Genomic DNA, 15,397 nt, shown 5'->3' with positions numbered 1-15,397 from the left:
CTAAAAAAAAAAAAATCACAGGAGTTGGCTACACTGATTTCCATTATACCCTTCAGTTCCAAGGTCCCTACACATCCCCAGCCTCTGCAGTCCACACAGGTGTTGCAAATCCTTCCGGGGTAATATTGTGCCTAACACTGAGTGGGTGGGTGGGTTTGGTCCTCTCTCCTCTAGTGGCTGGTCTCAACAATCATAACTGCCTGCTGCTGGAGGAAGATGCCCCAAGCCAGCAAGGATCCTGAGTTTTGGGTACACACTGACAATTCACAGCTGCTGGCTGGCTGGCCGCATGTTTGCAGGGATGCGGTTCACTAGGGGTCCCCTGGACTGACGGGAAGCAGGTGAACTGCGGGTAAGGAAGAGTGAAAAGGCAGGAATTCCCACCCGCTGCCCTCTTCGTACAGACATTCCTGAGCAATGACTAAAGGCAGAAACGGGGCAAAGAGCATTTTTATTCTGGTCTCTTTTCAGCCGTTTCGTTCTCCTCTTATTTAGGCTCACTCAAGAGGAGAGGCTGGCTAGCACAGGGAATCCTGGCTGCATAACGCCCCACTGGGCGGCTGGCCATTGACAGAGATACACTATGGAACACAAATGGTTACAAATGCCTCTTTAACAGCCCCCTTCCTTCCAGGGAGCTGAGCCCCCCAGGAGCACCGGGGCCAAAATTACACAGACACACATGAGCAGGGCGATGGTCGAGAGACATGGAGAATATTAAAGTGTGCAAAGTATCAGGCGTACCTGACGAAAAGTGTAAACTCCCCGGGGCAGGGATATTCGGTGACACCCCCCAGCTGGGTGAGCGAGCTCCTCCCCGCACCGCACCCCTGGGACACACAGGGAATTGACATACAGAGAAAAGCAGTGATTTGTCGAAATTAGTGACAGAGCAACGACCTGAACAATAAAACCCATGCAGGAGACCTAGCCGAAGAGATTACTCTAGCCCAGTGGTTCTCGACATTTTTCTTTCTGAGCCCCCCCACAACATGCTATAAAAACTCCATGGCCCCCTGCACCCCAACAACTGGGTTTCTGCATATAAAAGCCAGGGCTGGCGTTAGGGGGTGGCAAACAGGGCAATTGCCGGATGCTCCATGCTACGGGCTTTGGTTTCAGCTGTGGGTGGCAGGACTCAGGGCCCAGGCTTCAGACCCAGGTGGTGCAGTTTCAGCTTTCTCCTCTGGGCCCAGCAAGTCTAATGCCAGTCCTGCTTGGAAACCCCCCCGAAACCTGCTCGGGGCCCCCCAGACCCCTGCTGGAGAGCCACTGCTCTAGCATATGCCCTCCTGGACAGCGTGTGTCATATTTACTAGGCCACCCCAGTTACTCTGTTCAGCTCCGCTTCCCTTCGCACGCCCATCCCTGCCGCATCTGGCCCCTTGCAAGCCATTTTTGCCCATCCCTTGAGCCAGGTTTCAATGCAGTAATAATACGGAATGCATATTCCAATGAGCGCCAGAGAAGCCAGCCTATCCCAGAGTTATTTCTTATTTGAAGGAAAAGGGGCTGCTGCTTGCCCAGCCCTGGCAGTTGCAGAATTTGCCCTCTTGGCCCCAGCAGGATAAAAATCTCAAAAGGAAACATCCAACCCGTCCTAGGATCTGCAGTATTAGCTCAGAGCTAGTCTACTTCCTAAGTCGGATTCATTAGGACAGAGTCATGCCTGTCCCAATTCCCACCCCCAGCTGTTCCCACCTCCCTTATATTAAGTGGGTTAACAGGCAGCTGCTCAGCAAACCAGCACCCATTTAACTCTTGTTTTCCCTGCTAACGAGGTCAAGGTGTTAGTCAGAAAACCCCGGAGCCTGCCGGCAAACGCTGACAGCTCTGTGGGTTCCCTAGCACCGTAGAGGTGCAGAACGCTTTGCAAATGCATCATTAGAACAGGTCCCTGTCCATGGAGCTTACAATCTCCTGGCCCAATTCTGCCCTCAGTGACTTCATTGTAACCCAGGGCAGAATTGGGCTGCAAGCACTTCCAGTCATGACATTACACAGGTTTAAATCCAGCTCCACAGATTCGTGGCTGGGCTAGTTTTCTGAGAAGTGGCTGGACTCCGAGAGCACCTTCCCATCCTTGGTCTCGACGGTCTTGATCAGGATCGGCCTCTTGGGTGAGGAGGCTGGCTCGGGCCCCGGCGGCGTGGCAGCCCTGCCCGGAGAGGGGAGTGCCACTCGGGGAGACAAGAGTCCAGCTGCGTAAGCAAGTCAGGAAGGGGTTGGGGGTGGTTTAGAACTCTAATCGAGAAATCAGAGAGGGGTCGGTTTTACAAAGAGGCTCTTGATTGGTTCCCAAAGCGATTAAGCAAATGAGAGGTGGGCAAGCTGGGATTGACTGGCCAATCCGAGGCAAGGATTTATGCATGCAAATCGACGGGTGGAGCATGTTCCTGCCTTTGTGCAGACTGACAACGGCTAATTTGCATTAGGTCTGTGATTTACATATATTTTCATACAGAGATACCCCGGTGCGCTTGATGGGCTTGGAACACCGGCTCAGGGGCAGACCCAGAGCCTGGGCAAAGGAAGTAGCCTCACTGGATCAGGCTTTTCGTGTCTCATCACTTCTGTCGAGTGGCTGGTCCCGGAGACAGCCCTCTCCTGAGTCTCAGCTAGGGAGATCAGGCACCTCAGCACCTATGAAAAATTCCCCCCCTGCCAGCTCCTAACTGACGGGACAGCGGCTGGTGCTTTCCACCCCCATTCTCAGCTGCAGGGGACTTGGGCACTGGCCTGTTCAAAGACATCAGGCCCTGCCCACATGGATCTAAGCTGCAGCGACCCGAGGGCCCCGCTGTCTGTGCCGAATTTGTCACATTTTGGAGACGCCTGCCCTGAGGCCGAACTGGGACCCCAGCGATCCCGCTGGGCGTCACAGCCACATCCCCCCAATTGCACAAGACACTGGGCCCAGTTCCCCCCAGTTCCCCCATGGTCCCTGGAGCAGCGTCACTGGCTCCCCAAGGTCTAGGAGACGGAGCCAGTGTAGATGTTCCTGATTGCTGAGCCTGGGCCCTGGGGCACTATTCCATCGCCCACGATCTAACCCACACGGGCAATGGGGGTGCTGTCTGGGACCCCACTCCTCTATGGGTAGTGCACAGGTGGGCAGCTAGGAGGCAGAGAGCCTGGCCACACACACCAGAGGGCCCTGCTTGGGAAGTGGGTCTGACTGCTCCAGCCAGGTGGGAGGCCGGACACACTGAGCACCGAGGGAAGAGACTCACCCCGTTTGTCCATGGTGCTGAAATGCAGGTTCGGGCCTTGACTGATCATCCTGGGAGAGAGATATCAGTCACAGGAGCGCCGTCAAAAGGAGCATGTTACAGGTGTGGCAGGAGGGGCGGGGCGGGTTCTCGCCCACCGTAGACCTGGCAGAGACCTGCCCCTGCCTTTGCTGGCTCAATGGACCCTTGCCACGCAGAGGGGTGAGAAGCGCACGTAGGCAGCCGGGTGGCTCACTCATGGGACTAGCGAGGTGGGGGAAGACGGGGCAGGGAGGCCAGTCTGACTTGCCCAGGGTCCCACATGGCCGGTAGTTCAGCCCATTAGGTCACACTGTCTCTAGCTTAGTAACCAAACCGGAGGATGAATGCATCCCCTGCCCCAGCACAGAGCCCCCCCTTGCTGCAGCCTGTCCAGCCAGCCTCCCGCTAGCCTCTTCCAGCGGAGGGTTTGCCAGAGCCCCGGGTGGCTTCTACCAACGCACCCCATGATTCCAGCCCTGGGTCTGTCCCCCCCACAGCTGTGCGGGTGCCCCTCAATCCCGACCCGCAGCCCCCCCTAGCTATCCCAGCCCTGGGCCAGCCATGCCCAGCCGTAGGCAAACAGGGGTTTGGCAAGCTGCCCAGGGAACCCAAGCCGGGTCCCCCCCGCCCCGCCCCTGGGGAGCGCTCACCGGTTCTCCTCGCCCTCCAGAAGCTTGCGGTAGGTGGCGATCTCCATGTCCAGGGCCAGCTTGATATTCATCAGCTGCTGGTACTCACGCACCTTGCGCGCCATGTCCTGCTTGGCCCCCTTCAGCACGTCCTCCAGCTCCTGCACCGTGGCCTTGGCGCTGCGCCCGGCCTGCTCGCCCTGCTCCTCTGCCAGCACCATGGCGCTCTCCAGGTTGGCTCGCTAGCGCCGGGGGCAGAAACAAGGTCACCTTGGGGGGCGGCGTTCTGGGCTGCCCGTCGAAGGGAGGGGGCGATTGCACCGAGCCGCCTGCCATTGCTTCCCCAGAATCCTTTTCACCCGGCCCCATCGCCCTCCCCAGAAGCAGCCTTGGGAACCACGGCAGGGGGTCACTGGGACTTTCCCCCAGTGGTGGGGGGGGGAAGAGAACCCAGCTCCCCACCCTGGCAGTGTCTGGCCTCAGCAGAGAAGCCGGCCGGAGCGGGCCGAGTTGCAGGAGGGGCTCCCTGGAAAAGGAGCATGACCCTGCCCCACACCGAGCCCCCCTGTCCGAGAGGCAGGCAGCACTAGGTGGGGCTCACCTGGTTCTTCAGGGCCTCGATGTCAGCATTGATCCTCTGGGCGTAGCGGCTCAGCTCCGCGATCTCATCCTTGATGCTTTTCATCTCGTCGTTGTGCTTCCGGGCCTGGGTCGCCATGTCGTCAACCTGGGGGGAGAGGGAGGTGTTGCCAAGGCCTCCCCTCAGTCGTCTTGCTCCCAGAGCCCCTCACCTGCCCTAGAGAGGCACTGGCAGGGAGTCCAAGAGAGCAGAGCTGGGACAAACTCATTAGATCCCATTCACCAGGCCCAGCGCAGGGCTGCTCCCTATGGGCTGTTCTCCAGGGCTCCTGCCCCTTCCCCTGGGAGCTTGTCCATTGCATGGGGCTGGGACGTTTATCCCCAGCTTTGTGACCAGGGCCCAGCCAGGGTCCTGCTCCACCAGGGAGATGATGGGAGCAGCCCAGCCCCTGGTGGGGGGATGTGAACCCACAACCTGCAGCTCCTGCTAGAAGCTGTCGCTACCTGAAGGACACACGAGTCTCCGCTGGGGGCCACTGGCAGGATCAGTCCCTGCTGACGAGTCGGCACTTGCGTCCCATCTCTCTCCATGTGGCTGCTGCTTCCTGTGCCCAGCTTGCACACCCGGGGCAGTGGCGGATTAGCCACTGGGCCAATGGGGCCCCTGCCCAGAAGCCCCCCAAAAATGGGCACCCCTGCACCCCGACCCAGTCTACCCACCCACCCGGTGCTCCTGTGGGCAGTGGGGGAAGCCCCCGTGCGCCAAGCCCGCTCCCCAGCGGAAACTGTAATTTGCCTCTGACCTGGAGGATGGGGGGTTCACTGGTCCCTGTGGGGAGTGGGTCTCAGTGCTCATTCTTCCATGTACACTTTGGGATCCACAGCTGGAGAAAGCCATGGGCCTGTCTGCAAGCCCAGAGGTGCATGCACAGAGTTTGCTTGTGCACTCACAGGGTCCATGTTCACTCTCGCAATCAGCAAGCTCACCATGCACGTGGACTTGTGCAAGTCTCCCTCCCCCCACCCTCCAGTGACTGCCTCCGACCAGCTGATCCAGCCAAACTCCTAACCTAGTGAGTTAGGCAAACCTAGTGACAGAGGATGTGGAAAAAGCTAATGTACTCAATGCTTTTTTTGCCTCTGTTTTCACTAACAAGGTCAGCTCCCAGACTGCTGCGCTGGGCATCACAAAATGCGGAAGAGATGGCCAGCCCTCTGTGGAGATAGAGGTGGTTAGGGACTATTTAGAAAAGCTGGACGTGCAAGTCCGTGGGGCCGGACGAGTTGCATCTGAGAGTGCTAAAGGAGTTGGTGGCTGTGATTGCAGAGCCATTGGCCAATATCTTTGAAAACTCGTGGCGAACGGGGGAAGTCGTGAATGACTGGCAAAAGGCTAATGTAGGGCCAATCTTTAAAAAAGGGAAGAAGGAGGATCCTGGGAACTACAGGCCAGTCAGCCTCACTTCAGTCCCCGGAAAAATCATGGAGCAGGTCCTCAAAGAATCAATCCTGAAGCACTTACACGAGAGGAAAGTGATCAGGAACAGCCAGCATGGATTCACCAAGGGAAGGTCATGCCTGACTAATCTAATCGCCTTCTATGATGAGATTACTGGTTCTGTGGATGAAGGGAAAGCAGTGGATGTATTGTTTCTTGACTTTAGCAAAGCTTTTGACACGGTCTCCTACAGTATTCTTGTCAGCAAGTTAAAGGAGTATGGGCTGGACGAATGCACTATAAAGGTGGGTAGAAAGTTGGCTAGATTGTCGGGCTCAACGGGTAGTGATCAATGGCTCCATGTTTAGTTGGCAGCCGGTATCAAGTGGAGTGCCCCAAGGGTCGGTCCTGGGGCCGGTTTTGTTCAATATCTTCATAAATGATCTGGAGGATGGTGTGGATTGCACTCTCAGCAAATTTGCGGATGATACTAAACTGGGAGGAGTGGTAGATACGCTGGAGGGCAGGGATAGGATACAGAGGGACCTAGACAAATTGGAGGATTGGGCCAAAAGGAATCTGATGAGGTTCAATAAGGATAAGTGCAGGGTCCTGCACTTAGGACGGAAGAACCCAAATGCACCGCTACAGACTAGGGACCGAATGGCTCGGCAGCAGTTTTGCGGAAAAGGACCTAGGGGTGACAGCGGACGAGAAGCTGGATATGGGTCAACAGTATGCCCTTGTTGCCAAGAAGGCCAATAGCATTTTGGGATGTATAAGTAGGGGCATAGCGAGCAGATCGAGGGACGTGATCGTTCTCCTCTATTCGACATTGGTGAGGCCTCATCTGGAGTACTGTGTCCAGTTTTGGGCCCCACACTACAAGAAGGATGTGGATAAATTGGAGAGAGTCTAGCGAAGGGCAACAAAAATTATTAGGGGTCTGGAACACATGACTTATGAGGAGAGGCTGAGGGAACTGGGATTGTTTAGTCTGCAGAAGAGAAGAATGAGGGGGGATTTGATAGCTGCTTTCAACTACCTGAGAGGTGGTTCCAAAGAGGATGGATCTAGATTATTCTCACTGGTAGAAGAGGACAGGACAAGGAGTAATGGTCTCAAGTTGCAGTGGGGGAGGTTTAGGTTGGATATTAGGAAAAAAATTTTCACTAGGAGGGTGGTGAAACACTGGAATGCGTTACCTAGGGAGGTGGTAGAATCTCCTTCCTTAGAAGTTTTTAAGGTCAGGCTTGACAAAGCCCTGGCTGGGATGATTTAGTCAGGGATCGGTCCTGCTTTGAGCAGGGGGTTGGACTAGATGACCTCCTGAGGTCCCTTTCAACCCTGATATTCTATGATTCTATGATTCCTGGACATTCAGGCGAGCCTCTGAACGCGTGGGGAACAGGCAAGTGCAGAAGGAAAGCTGGCCCACGTGGGGACACACCTATGAGCGCCTGAGGTGCGAGCGGCGTGCGAGAATGAGGAAGCGCGGTCAGGCATGCTCACAGCTCAGCGGGCATGGGGCATGCACGGCAGGGGAGGAGCGCCGCTCACCTTGTGCTTGTACCACTGTTCGGCCTCCTCGCGGCTCTTGGCTGCCATGGCCTGGTACTGGGCCTTCACCTCGTCTATGATCTGCTTCATCTCCAGCTCCCGGCTGTTATCCATCTCCACCGTCACCTGCGTGTTCTGGATCTGGGACTGCAGCTCCCGGATCTCCTGGGGGATGGAAGCAATTCGGGGGGAGGGAGGGCAGGAATTAAGATAGGAATCTGGATTCTGCTCTCTCTGGCTGCATTTTAAATGGGCTCCCCCAGCCAGCAGCACCCCAACGCTCCCCAGGAGGGACCCCCTGCAAACAGAGCCTCTGGATCCTGATTGCAACCGGCCGCCCCCCCACCCCCGCCCCAGACCGCATCTGTCTCCCCACATTGTTTCCTGTGCAACAGACTCAGCAGAGGCCCATGGGCCGGCACCCACCTCGTCATACAGCTGCTTGAGGTAGTTGATTTCGTCCGTGATACTCTCCAGCTTCGATTCGATCTCCACCTTCTGAAGATACAGGTTGTCGAGATCCTGCAGGCACAGGAGAGACGCGGTCAGGGCACCTCCGTGTGGGGCAGAGGAGCTCCTGTCAGGCCCCAGTGCACCCCGGGGACAGATCCCTGCAGTGTGGGGACTGGGCAGCCAGCCACTGCAGCCCTTCTGCTTTGTGGACCAAGTGGGTGAGGGGGATGTTGGCCAGGACACCTGGGTTCTCCCCCCCTCCCCTCCCTGAAATGCCCTGTGGATCTTCAGCCCAGATCCCTTCCATCCATCTCTGGTGCCTCTCCCAGTGGAAGATGAAGGTCCCCTCCAGTCTTCTCCATCTGATCCTGCTTTGGCATGTGCCCTTGTCTGGGAGGGGAGCTGGACCCCAGGGGGCAGGGCGTGCCCTGCTGGGCTGTATGGGTAAAGCAGGGACTGGCTGGGCAGAGATGTCCCCGGGAGGAAAGGTGGAGGTTTCTCACCTCCTTCGTCACAACGAATTCATTCTCCAGTTGGTTCCGCCGGTTGATCTCATCCTCGTACCTGGGGAGAGAGGGGACATGCAGGGAGTCGGGCGGTGCAGCAGCATCCACGGGGCCTTAACGTAGCGAGCCGGGACCCCGTCCCATGGGAGTATGGGGATGGATGCTCGGACTCCAAGCCAGAGAGCAGCAAGGCCCAGCTGACAAGCAACGGGCTCTGGGCTCGAATCCTGGGCGTGGCTCATGTCCCCTGGCTGTGGGGCTCTGAGGATGCTCAGAGATCAGGGTGTGGGAGGCCGGGGAGGCCCTGGGAGAGGAGCCCTGAGTCAGCTCACTAGCGCCCCCTCCTGGCGATAGCTCAGCAGCCACGCTAGCCAGCGTGGAGAGCCCCAGCCAGTCTGCACAGCAGCCTCGGGGAGGTGGAGACATGGAGTCTCTCGAGAGGGGGGGCTTAGGAGGAGAAATTGCTGGGATCCTCCACAATTTATCTGGGGCCGGGGGGGTGTCTCTGCCCTGCAGCGGGGAGGCCTCGGGGAGAAGCGTCAATGAATGCCGGACTGGGGGACGACTCCTGTGGGCTGGGCCCCTGATTTCTGGGCTCCTCCCTGGGAAGGAGGCTCTAGGCTCGGACCCCCTGGGTTCTGAGGAGGGGAAAGGGCAGATCAGGTGCTGTGGAGGAGGAGTATGTGGGATAAATACGACCTGGGGGCTTCCCGAGGCAGATGGTGGCTGATCCCAGCCAAGACCAGCTGTGGGGTCAGACAGGACAGAAGACAAGACCCCGGCCCCACAAGAACAGGGCTGTTTCCTGTCCAGCACCAATGTTCTGGGGGATGGGTCCAATGGATCTCACTGACAGGGCCTTTCCTTTCCTAGGTTCCCACCCCACCTTTCATGGTTTCCTCCCTCCTGGAGCTCACCCTGCCTCGCTCGCGGCCGTCTGGGGACACCCGCTCCCGGATGCGTGTACCTGCCCTTCAGCTCCTCCACCAGCACCTGCATGTGGTCCAGCTCCGCCCGCAGCTTCCCTTTGTCCTGGCTCAGCGTCTCGATCTGCCGCTTCAGGGACTGGCTGGAGCGCGCCATGATCTGCCCCAGCTCGGACTTGTACTGGTCCTTGTCCTTCAGCAGCTTCAGCTGTGTCTCCAGCACTTTGTTCTGCTGCTCGAGGTTACGGACCTGGAGGAGAGAACAAGCGGTCCTGGGCCCTGCGCTTCGCTCAGCCCGTCAGGGTCGCCCAGGCGGGTAACTGTGCAGTGAGACGATCCCCAGCTGCGGGCTCAGGGCAGGTCCCTCAGAAATGTCTCACGAGGATCAGTTCACTCAGGGAGATGCACAGGAGAGGGTGGCTGCAATGGGCAAAGCAGCGGGTGTAAAATCCCCACACTCCCTGGAACCTAAAAGGTGTGAATCCTGGCCCAGGTTGGTTCTGCCCCCCCTGCCCAGGCGGATCCACAGGAGTCAGTGCTTCCCCTTGGCCCAGGTTTCCCCTCCCCATCCTAGATTCCAAGGCCAGCAGGGACCATTGTGAGCATCTGGCCTGACCTCCTGTCTAACCCAGGCCAGAGAACGGCCACACGATCATTCCTGCAGCAGAACATTTGGAAAACCACCACAAATGAGCTGTGTGGCAGGACCACATGCTGGCTGCATGCACAGATTTGGCAGGTGGAAAGGCAGTCAATCTAGGAACACAGGACAGTTGCCAGTTAGCAGGGCTGGCTGAAGTTTTGCAACCAAAACAAATTCTCCCATCGGAAAATGTGGTTTCTATCAAAAATCTACTTTTCCTGCAGGGAAATGCCGATTTTTGACAAGGGTTTTTATTTGCAGATCAAGCGAAGGAATCGAAACAAGAACATGTTTCAAATCCCCGTTTCCAAGTGAGACCGCTCCCTTTCCATGCTTCCAGACGGGCCGTTTTGATCAAAACACGGCGACGCTTTCGGTTTCGAAGTTGCCGATTTGAAACCGTGCCACGGTTTTGGGGTTTGCAGCGTTTTTCCCCTCTGAATTTTCCTTCTGATTCTGAACAAAAAAGTATCATAAAACAGTCAAAACTTTTTGACAGCTCTACCCATTAGCCAGCCACCTTTGGCTACTAAGGGATCGAACCCCAGAGATCCCAGTTCCCCCACAAGGGGGCGATGCAGTGTCTCCTTTTCCGAGAGAGCGTTAAGGAAGCTTGCAAGCCGGTGCATGCAATTCCAGTGGGTCCGAGTGGTGAATGCAAGGGAAGTCATTATTATTTGGATTACTGCAGCGTGGAGCAGCCCAGTCGTGGAGTATCGTGCTGTACCAACACAGAACAAACCTGTGATCTGCCTGTGGATAAGAGGGAACAACCGACAAAGGCAGCTCTCTCTAGCAACCAGGTGCCTGGCTGTTAATGAAAGACAGTCCCAAGGGAGGGAGCGATACAGGACTCTGCATGAGGTCTCCACCTTGCAGCCCTAAGGTTTGTCCATCTTCTAGGTCACAGACAAGAATGAACCTAATCCACATCCGGGTCCCTCCTGGGCACAGTGCAGCTGGGAGGGCATTTGGCCTGTGAGACGGTTTGTAGGCTCCAGGGGGTCTGTGCCTCAACACATGCCCAGTCCCTGAGGGACTGGGCAGACACCCCCAGCTCCTCCCACTGGATCCGGCACTGACAGTGGAATGATGGGAGCGTGGCATCCAGAAACCTTCGGTGTCCAAAAAAGGAACAGCTGCTAGGTAGTCATGACCAGTCCAGCAGACAGAGGCCAGGGTGGGAGGGACAGACCAGCACAGAACGGGCCAACCAGAGATCCAGAGGGTTCAAAGAGACCACAAGGGTCATCTAGTCTAACCCCCTGCTAAGATGCAGGATTTGGGGAGGGAAACCTCGAAGCTACTGGCAAAACCAAGTGCATGGACACGGATGGGGCTCCTTCTACCTTCCACACGCTCTGGCGGGAAACAGCCTCGTAGGGTTTCCAGCTCCTGCAGGGATTTGCAGATCTATTTATTCTATGGATGGGAGCCACCACTTTGCTCTGTTACTATAGCCTCTGGGATGTGGCTGCTTGTCAGACGAGAGCCGGACTGAGCGCCACCAACAGATTTCATATGGGCCATCACACAGCTACCAGATGGAAATGACCTGCAGGCACGGGCTGGATTTGGGGGTGATTTAAACTCTGTACCCCATCATCGGGGCCGTCCCATCCCCAGCAGGGTGTGTTTCAGAAGATCAGGGCTTGCTCACAATGAAGCAGCCTTGCGGAAATTCTTATTTGCATTTAACTTGCGGAATAAGAGGGGAATTAAGAGTCTTTTGTTCTCTGCCACACGAAGGGATCAAATGGCTGCGTTAGCTTCTGCTCCACAGAACTTCCTTGTGGCTTTGTCACAGCCAGCCACAGCTCACCCCGGGGCACTGGAACAACTTGTATCGTGGGGGTGCTGAGCGCCATTGAACCAAACTGTAAACCCGGCTTATCATGGAAGCCACTTCAAGCCAGGGGGTGCAGCAGTTCCAGCACCTATGGGCTCACCCCTTTCGTGCCCGGCTCGGGTCAGGTGCCCTGCCAGCCTGGTCATTGCTACCAAGCCCTTTGGAGTGGTTGACATGAACCAGAGCGTGAGAGTCAGTGGGAGTTTTATTATTGATGCTGGGTGAGAACAGGAGTCGCAGAGTCCCAAGGCTGAGCAGGTCTCAAAACTACCTATTTGCACCCAGTGGTAATTTCCTTATTTTTTAAGCTACACTGAGGCATACGGTAGCTCACAGGTGATCTGCACAGGAGGTCTGACAAACCAGGCTTGCGCCTCTTTGGTTTCTTTATTTTGGATTAAGAAAGCCTGACCCAAAAATTATTGTTTTGTTTTGAGAAGACCCCTCCTCCCCCCGGCTTGTTTTTGATCCTTGGAATATCGGGCAGGTCACATTTGCTCTTCCCTGGTTTTGCTGGAAGATCTGTGGGATGTTGTTACTCTTTAACAACGAGTTTCTTTCTCTAACATGTTTGCTAGCCATTGGAGTGAAATAAGCATCAAACAGAAAAGCCAGAGTGTTCAAATGGTCTGACGGTCAGACGCTGAAAAGCCCCTCCCAGTGGCTCAGCTTTCACTCTTGGCTTGTGTGATGTTGCTATTTCACAAGCTGCTGCCGCACGGTACCTGAATTGCTAATGTGAAAAACCAGAACAGATTCTTTTAAAAACCCTTCCACGAGCTTCATCCCCCAGGAAGCAGCAAAAAAGTCTCAAATTCATCAGAGCAGCAGAGACAGCAGGTGGCCAGATGAAGTTCATGCTATTATTAAGAAACACAAACTTCCCCGTGGGTGGTTTATCTTTGAACAGCTTCGTTTCAAGAATCTTTAGGAAAACAAGGGTGTCACCTCAGAGGCTGTGGATCCAACCTGTGAGTTAGCTTTAAGGGTGTGTGTGTGTGTCCAGGTGCGTGTCTGTGTCCGGGTGGCATAAAGAGGAACATAGGAATCCAAGAGCCAGCCGGAAATCCAAATACAACAAACAGAGGGCCCTGGAATTAACATTTGGATCATGGCGTTTGCATAGCTGACGCTCAGCTGGACCAGGGAAAGGTCAAGGTCAAGAGCAATATTAAAGAGTCAGTAACTCAGAATCTGCCCAGTCATGTTTAGTTCTGCTGACTGGAGTAGTCAGTTACGTCCCAGGTTAACACAGCCCTGAATACAGAGCCCCAGGACAGCGAGTGGATTCGATGGGATTCTCGTTTGTCATCACATTTGCTGATTTGCATCTACAATAACGCTAGTGGCCGTGATCCTGCAGAGGCCCCACATGGGGGACAGCTGTGCCCACGCAGAATCCCATAGGGTCGTGCACAGGTACAGATGGCCGTCTGTGTGGTTCCAACTACTGGATGGGCTGTCATTTGCACCTCTCTAGCTCCATCCCCCTGAGGGTTGCAGGGTGTTGTCATGAGCTCAGCGTCACACACCCCTGAGCAGCCGGTAAATGGCCTTGACAAAGTTCTACAGAGAGGTGGAGCCGATCACCTAAAGTCACACCAGGCGTCTGGCAAAGGCAGGAACTTAAATGAAGGAGTTTATCTGTTAGGCCACCCGGCTAACCTGGCAGCTTTCGGTTGTGGCTCGAGGTGTCACGCCTCTCAAAGCGCATATGGAAAGCCAAGGAAAAGTGTTTTACAACACAGAACACACACTCAGGCCGTGCCTACGTGGGAAGGGGTTTTCATTTTTTAGGTGCAACTCAGATAAGGGATTCTGCCACTAGAAATATTAGAGACAAGGTGGGGGAGGTGAGATCTTTCATTGGACCAACCTCTGTTGGTGAGCGAGAAAAGCTTTCGAGCTACACCACGCTCTTCTTCTGATCTGGGTAAACTTGAAAGCTTGTCTCGCTCACCAACAGACATTGGTCCAATAAAAGATAGGACCTCCCCACCTCTAATATCTGGGGACCGACCTGGCTACACCACCACCGCAGGGGACATTAGAAATATTTCCCACCAGGGACGCCAGAGGTCCCTTCCCTGCTGTTTTAGAGCCAATCTGGTTACTCGGAGCGTAGAGGTGTGGCAGGCGGCTGGCAAACAGTGCAGCCAGCTCCTGATTCACTGGGATTTCCAGTGTCTGACCATTACTGTTAAATTTTTCAAAAATATTTTTCTAGGACCTGACTCAGAGCCCACTGGAGTTAATGGGAGCTGTCAGATTACGCCCATAATTCCTGTAACTACGTTGGAACAAGCGCACGTCTAATAAATGCACACAGGTTTAGAGGAAAGCAATCCGCTCCGGCTAGGGGACGAAGGAGAAGGATTTATGAGGAGTCTAATTACCCCAGAATCTCTTCCCTCCCCCCGACTTCACCGCCACCAGGTGCCTTGCCTTGAACAATAACTGTTTTTGTCCATAAAACTCCAGCAAATCAGTAGGGAAGCAACAGATGAAAAATGCACCCTTGGCTGGAGACTGGAATTCAGACCTCTACAGGGCACGGTGAGCAGGGACCTAGGAGACCTGTGCTCCTGGACTCCGTGCTCCCAAGGCTGTGCGTTAGCGTCCACACTGCCCTGTAAAACCGGATTTACAAGTGCTGGCTCCGGGTCTCACAACTCCTGTGCTAACTCTTCATACTGCACACTAGGGCTGGGTCCTGGGACCCAGGTCCTGAGTGCTTGCTGAAAGTTGTGCGTGCGTGTGGACAGAGCGGGAGGATTGGGCTCAAACGGAGTCTGAACCGGAGTTTACAATGCAGTGTAGACAGGACATACCCGAAACGACCGGCTGCAACCCCCGTATTTTCCGGCCATGGGGGCTTCACGGGCGATCAGCCGGGAAAGGGCAAGTGTTTTGCAGGGAGGAGGACAGCGCATGGCAGGCGTGTGTCCGAGGGGGCGCTGGGGTCATAGGCACAGGGCGGGGGGTACGTTTTCACGGTGGTCTTTGTAAATCGGCCCCTGTCCTCCCGCAGAAAGGGAGCGGCGCCGGAGGAGCCGTCGCACGCCCAGTCCCTCGGCTCGCCGCTGCCCGCCCGCCCGCCCCGGCGCACCTTGTCGATGAAGGAGACGAATTGGTTGTTGAGCCCCTTGATCTGCTCCTTCTCCTCGCTGCGGATCTGGTGCAGCGCCGGGTCGATCTCCAGGCTGGGCAGCGAGGCGAGCAGGAAGGAGCTGGACAGGCCGCTGGGGCCGAGGCGGCTCAGGCTGGGGGAGCTGCGGAGCCCCGGCTGGAAGCCCGAGCCGGCCCGGTACGGGGAGCCGCGGCTGGGCAGCGAGCCCTGGGAGCGGCTGCTGAAGCCCATCGGCCGGGAGCGCGGGTAGCTGCTCATGGCCCCGGGAGCGAGGGAGCCGCGCAGAGCGAGGTGCGGCCGGAGTTCGAGCCCCGCCGCCGCCGCCAGCGCCTAAACGTAGGGGCGCGCTCGCCCCGCCCCCCAATTACCAGAGACCCGCCCCCTCACTTAGCATGGCCCCGCCCACCCGGACTCACCTGCGCCCCCCCCC

The 15,397-nt window shown here is 56.3% G+C and overlaps 1 protein-coding gene across 3 annotated transcripts; it reads right to left on the bottom strand.

The window, feature by feature from the left end:
* Positions 1-432: 432 nt before the first annotated feature.
* On the bottom strand, positions 433-15,323 carry LOC140895388 (keratin, type II cytoskeletal 8). 3 transcript variants are annotated; one of them, XM_073304934.2, is made up of 9 exons: positions 14,947-15,323; positions 9,387-9,595; positions 8,417-8,477; positions 7,887-7,982; positions 7,461-7,625; positions 4,485-4,610; positions 3,905-4,125; positions 3,234-3,283; positions 433-2,201 (listed from the first exon to the last, which is right to left on the bottom strand). In XM_073304934.2, the coding sequence occupies exons 1-9, from the start codon at positions 15,223-15,225 to the stop codon at positions 2,038-2,040; spliced, it is 1,371 nt and encodes a 456-aa protein (XP_073161035.1). In that variant the 5' UTR covers positions 15,226-15,323; the 3' UTR covers positions 433-2,037. The 3 variants fall into 3 exon arrangements, with proteins under 3 accessions (XP_073161035.1, XP_073161037.1, XP_073161036.1); XM_073304936.1 differs by having other exon boundaries at positions 2,111-2,244; XM_073304935.2 differs by lacking the exon at positions 433-2,201 and adding an exon at positions 2,267-2,618.
* Positions 15,324-15,397: the final 74 nt, after the last annotated feature.

The sequence above is a fragment of the Lepidochelys kempii genome, chromosome 11 (assembly GCF_965140285.1).
Source record: "Lepidochelys kempii isolate rLepKem1 chromosome 11, rLepKem1.hap1, whole genome shotgun sequence".
Classification (NCBI taxonomy): domain Eukaryota; kingdom Metazoa; phylum Chordata; order Testudines; family Cheloniidae; genus Lepidochelys; species Lepidochelys kempii.
Note: the sequence above shows the minus strand (reverse complement) of the source record. Positions and strands in the feature narration are given on the sequence as shown.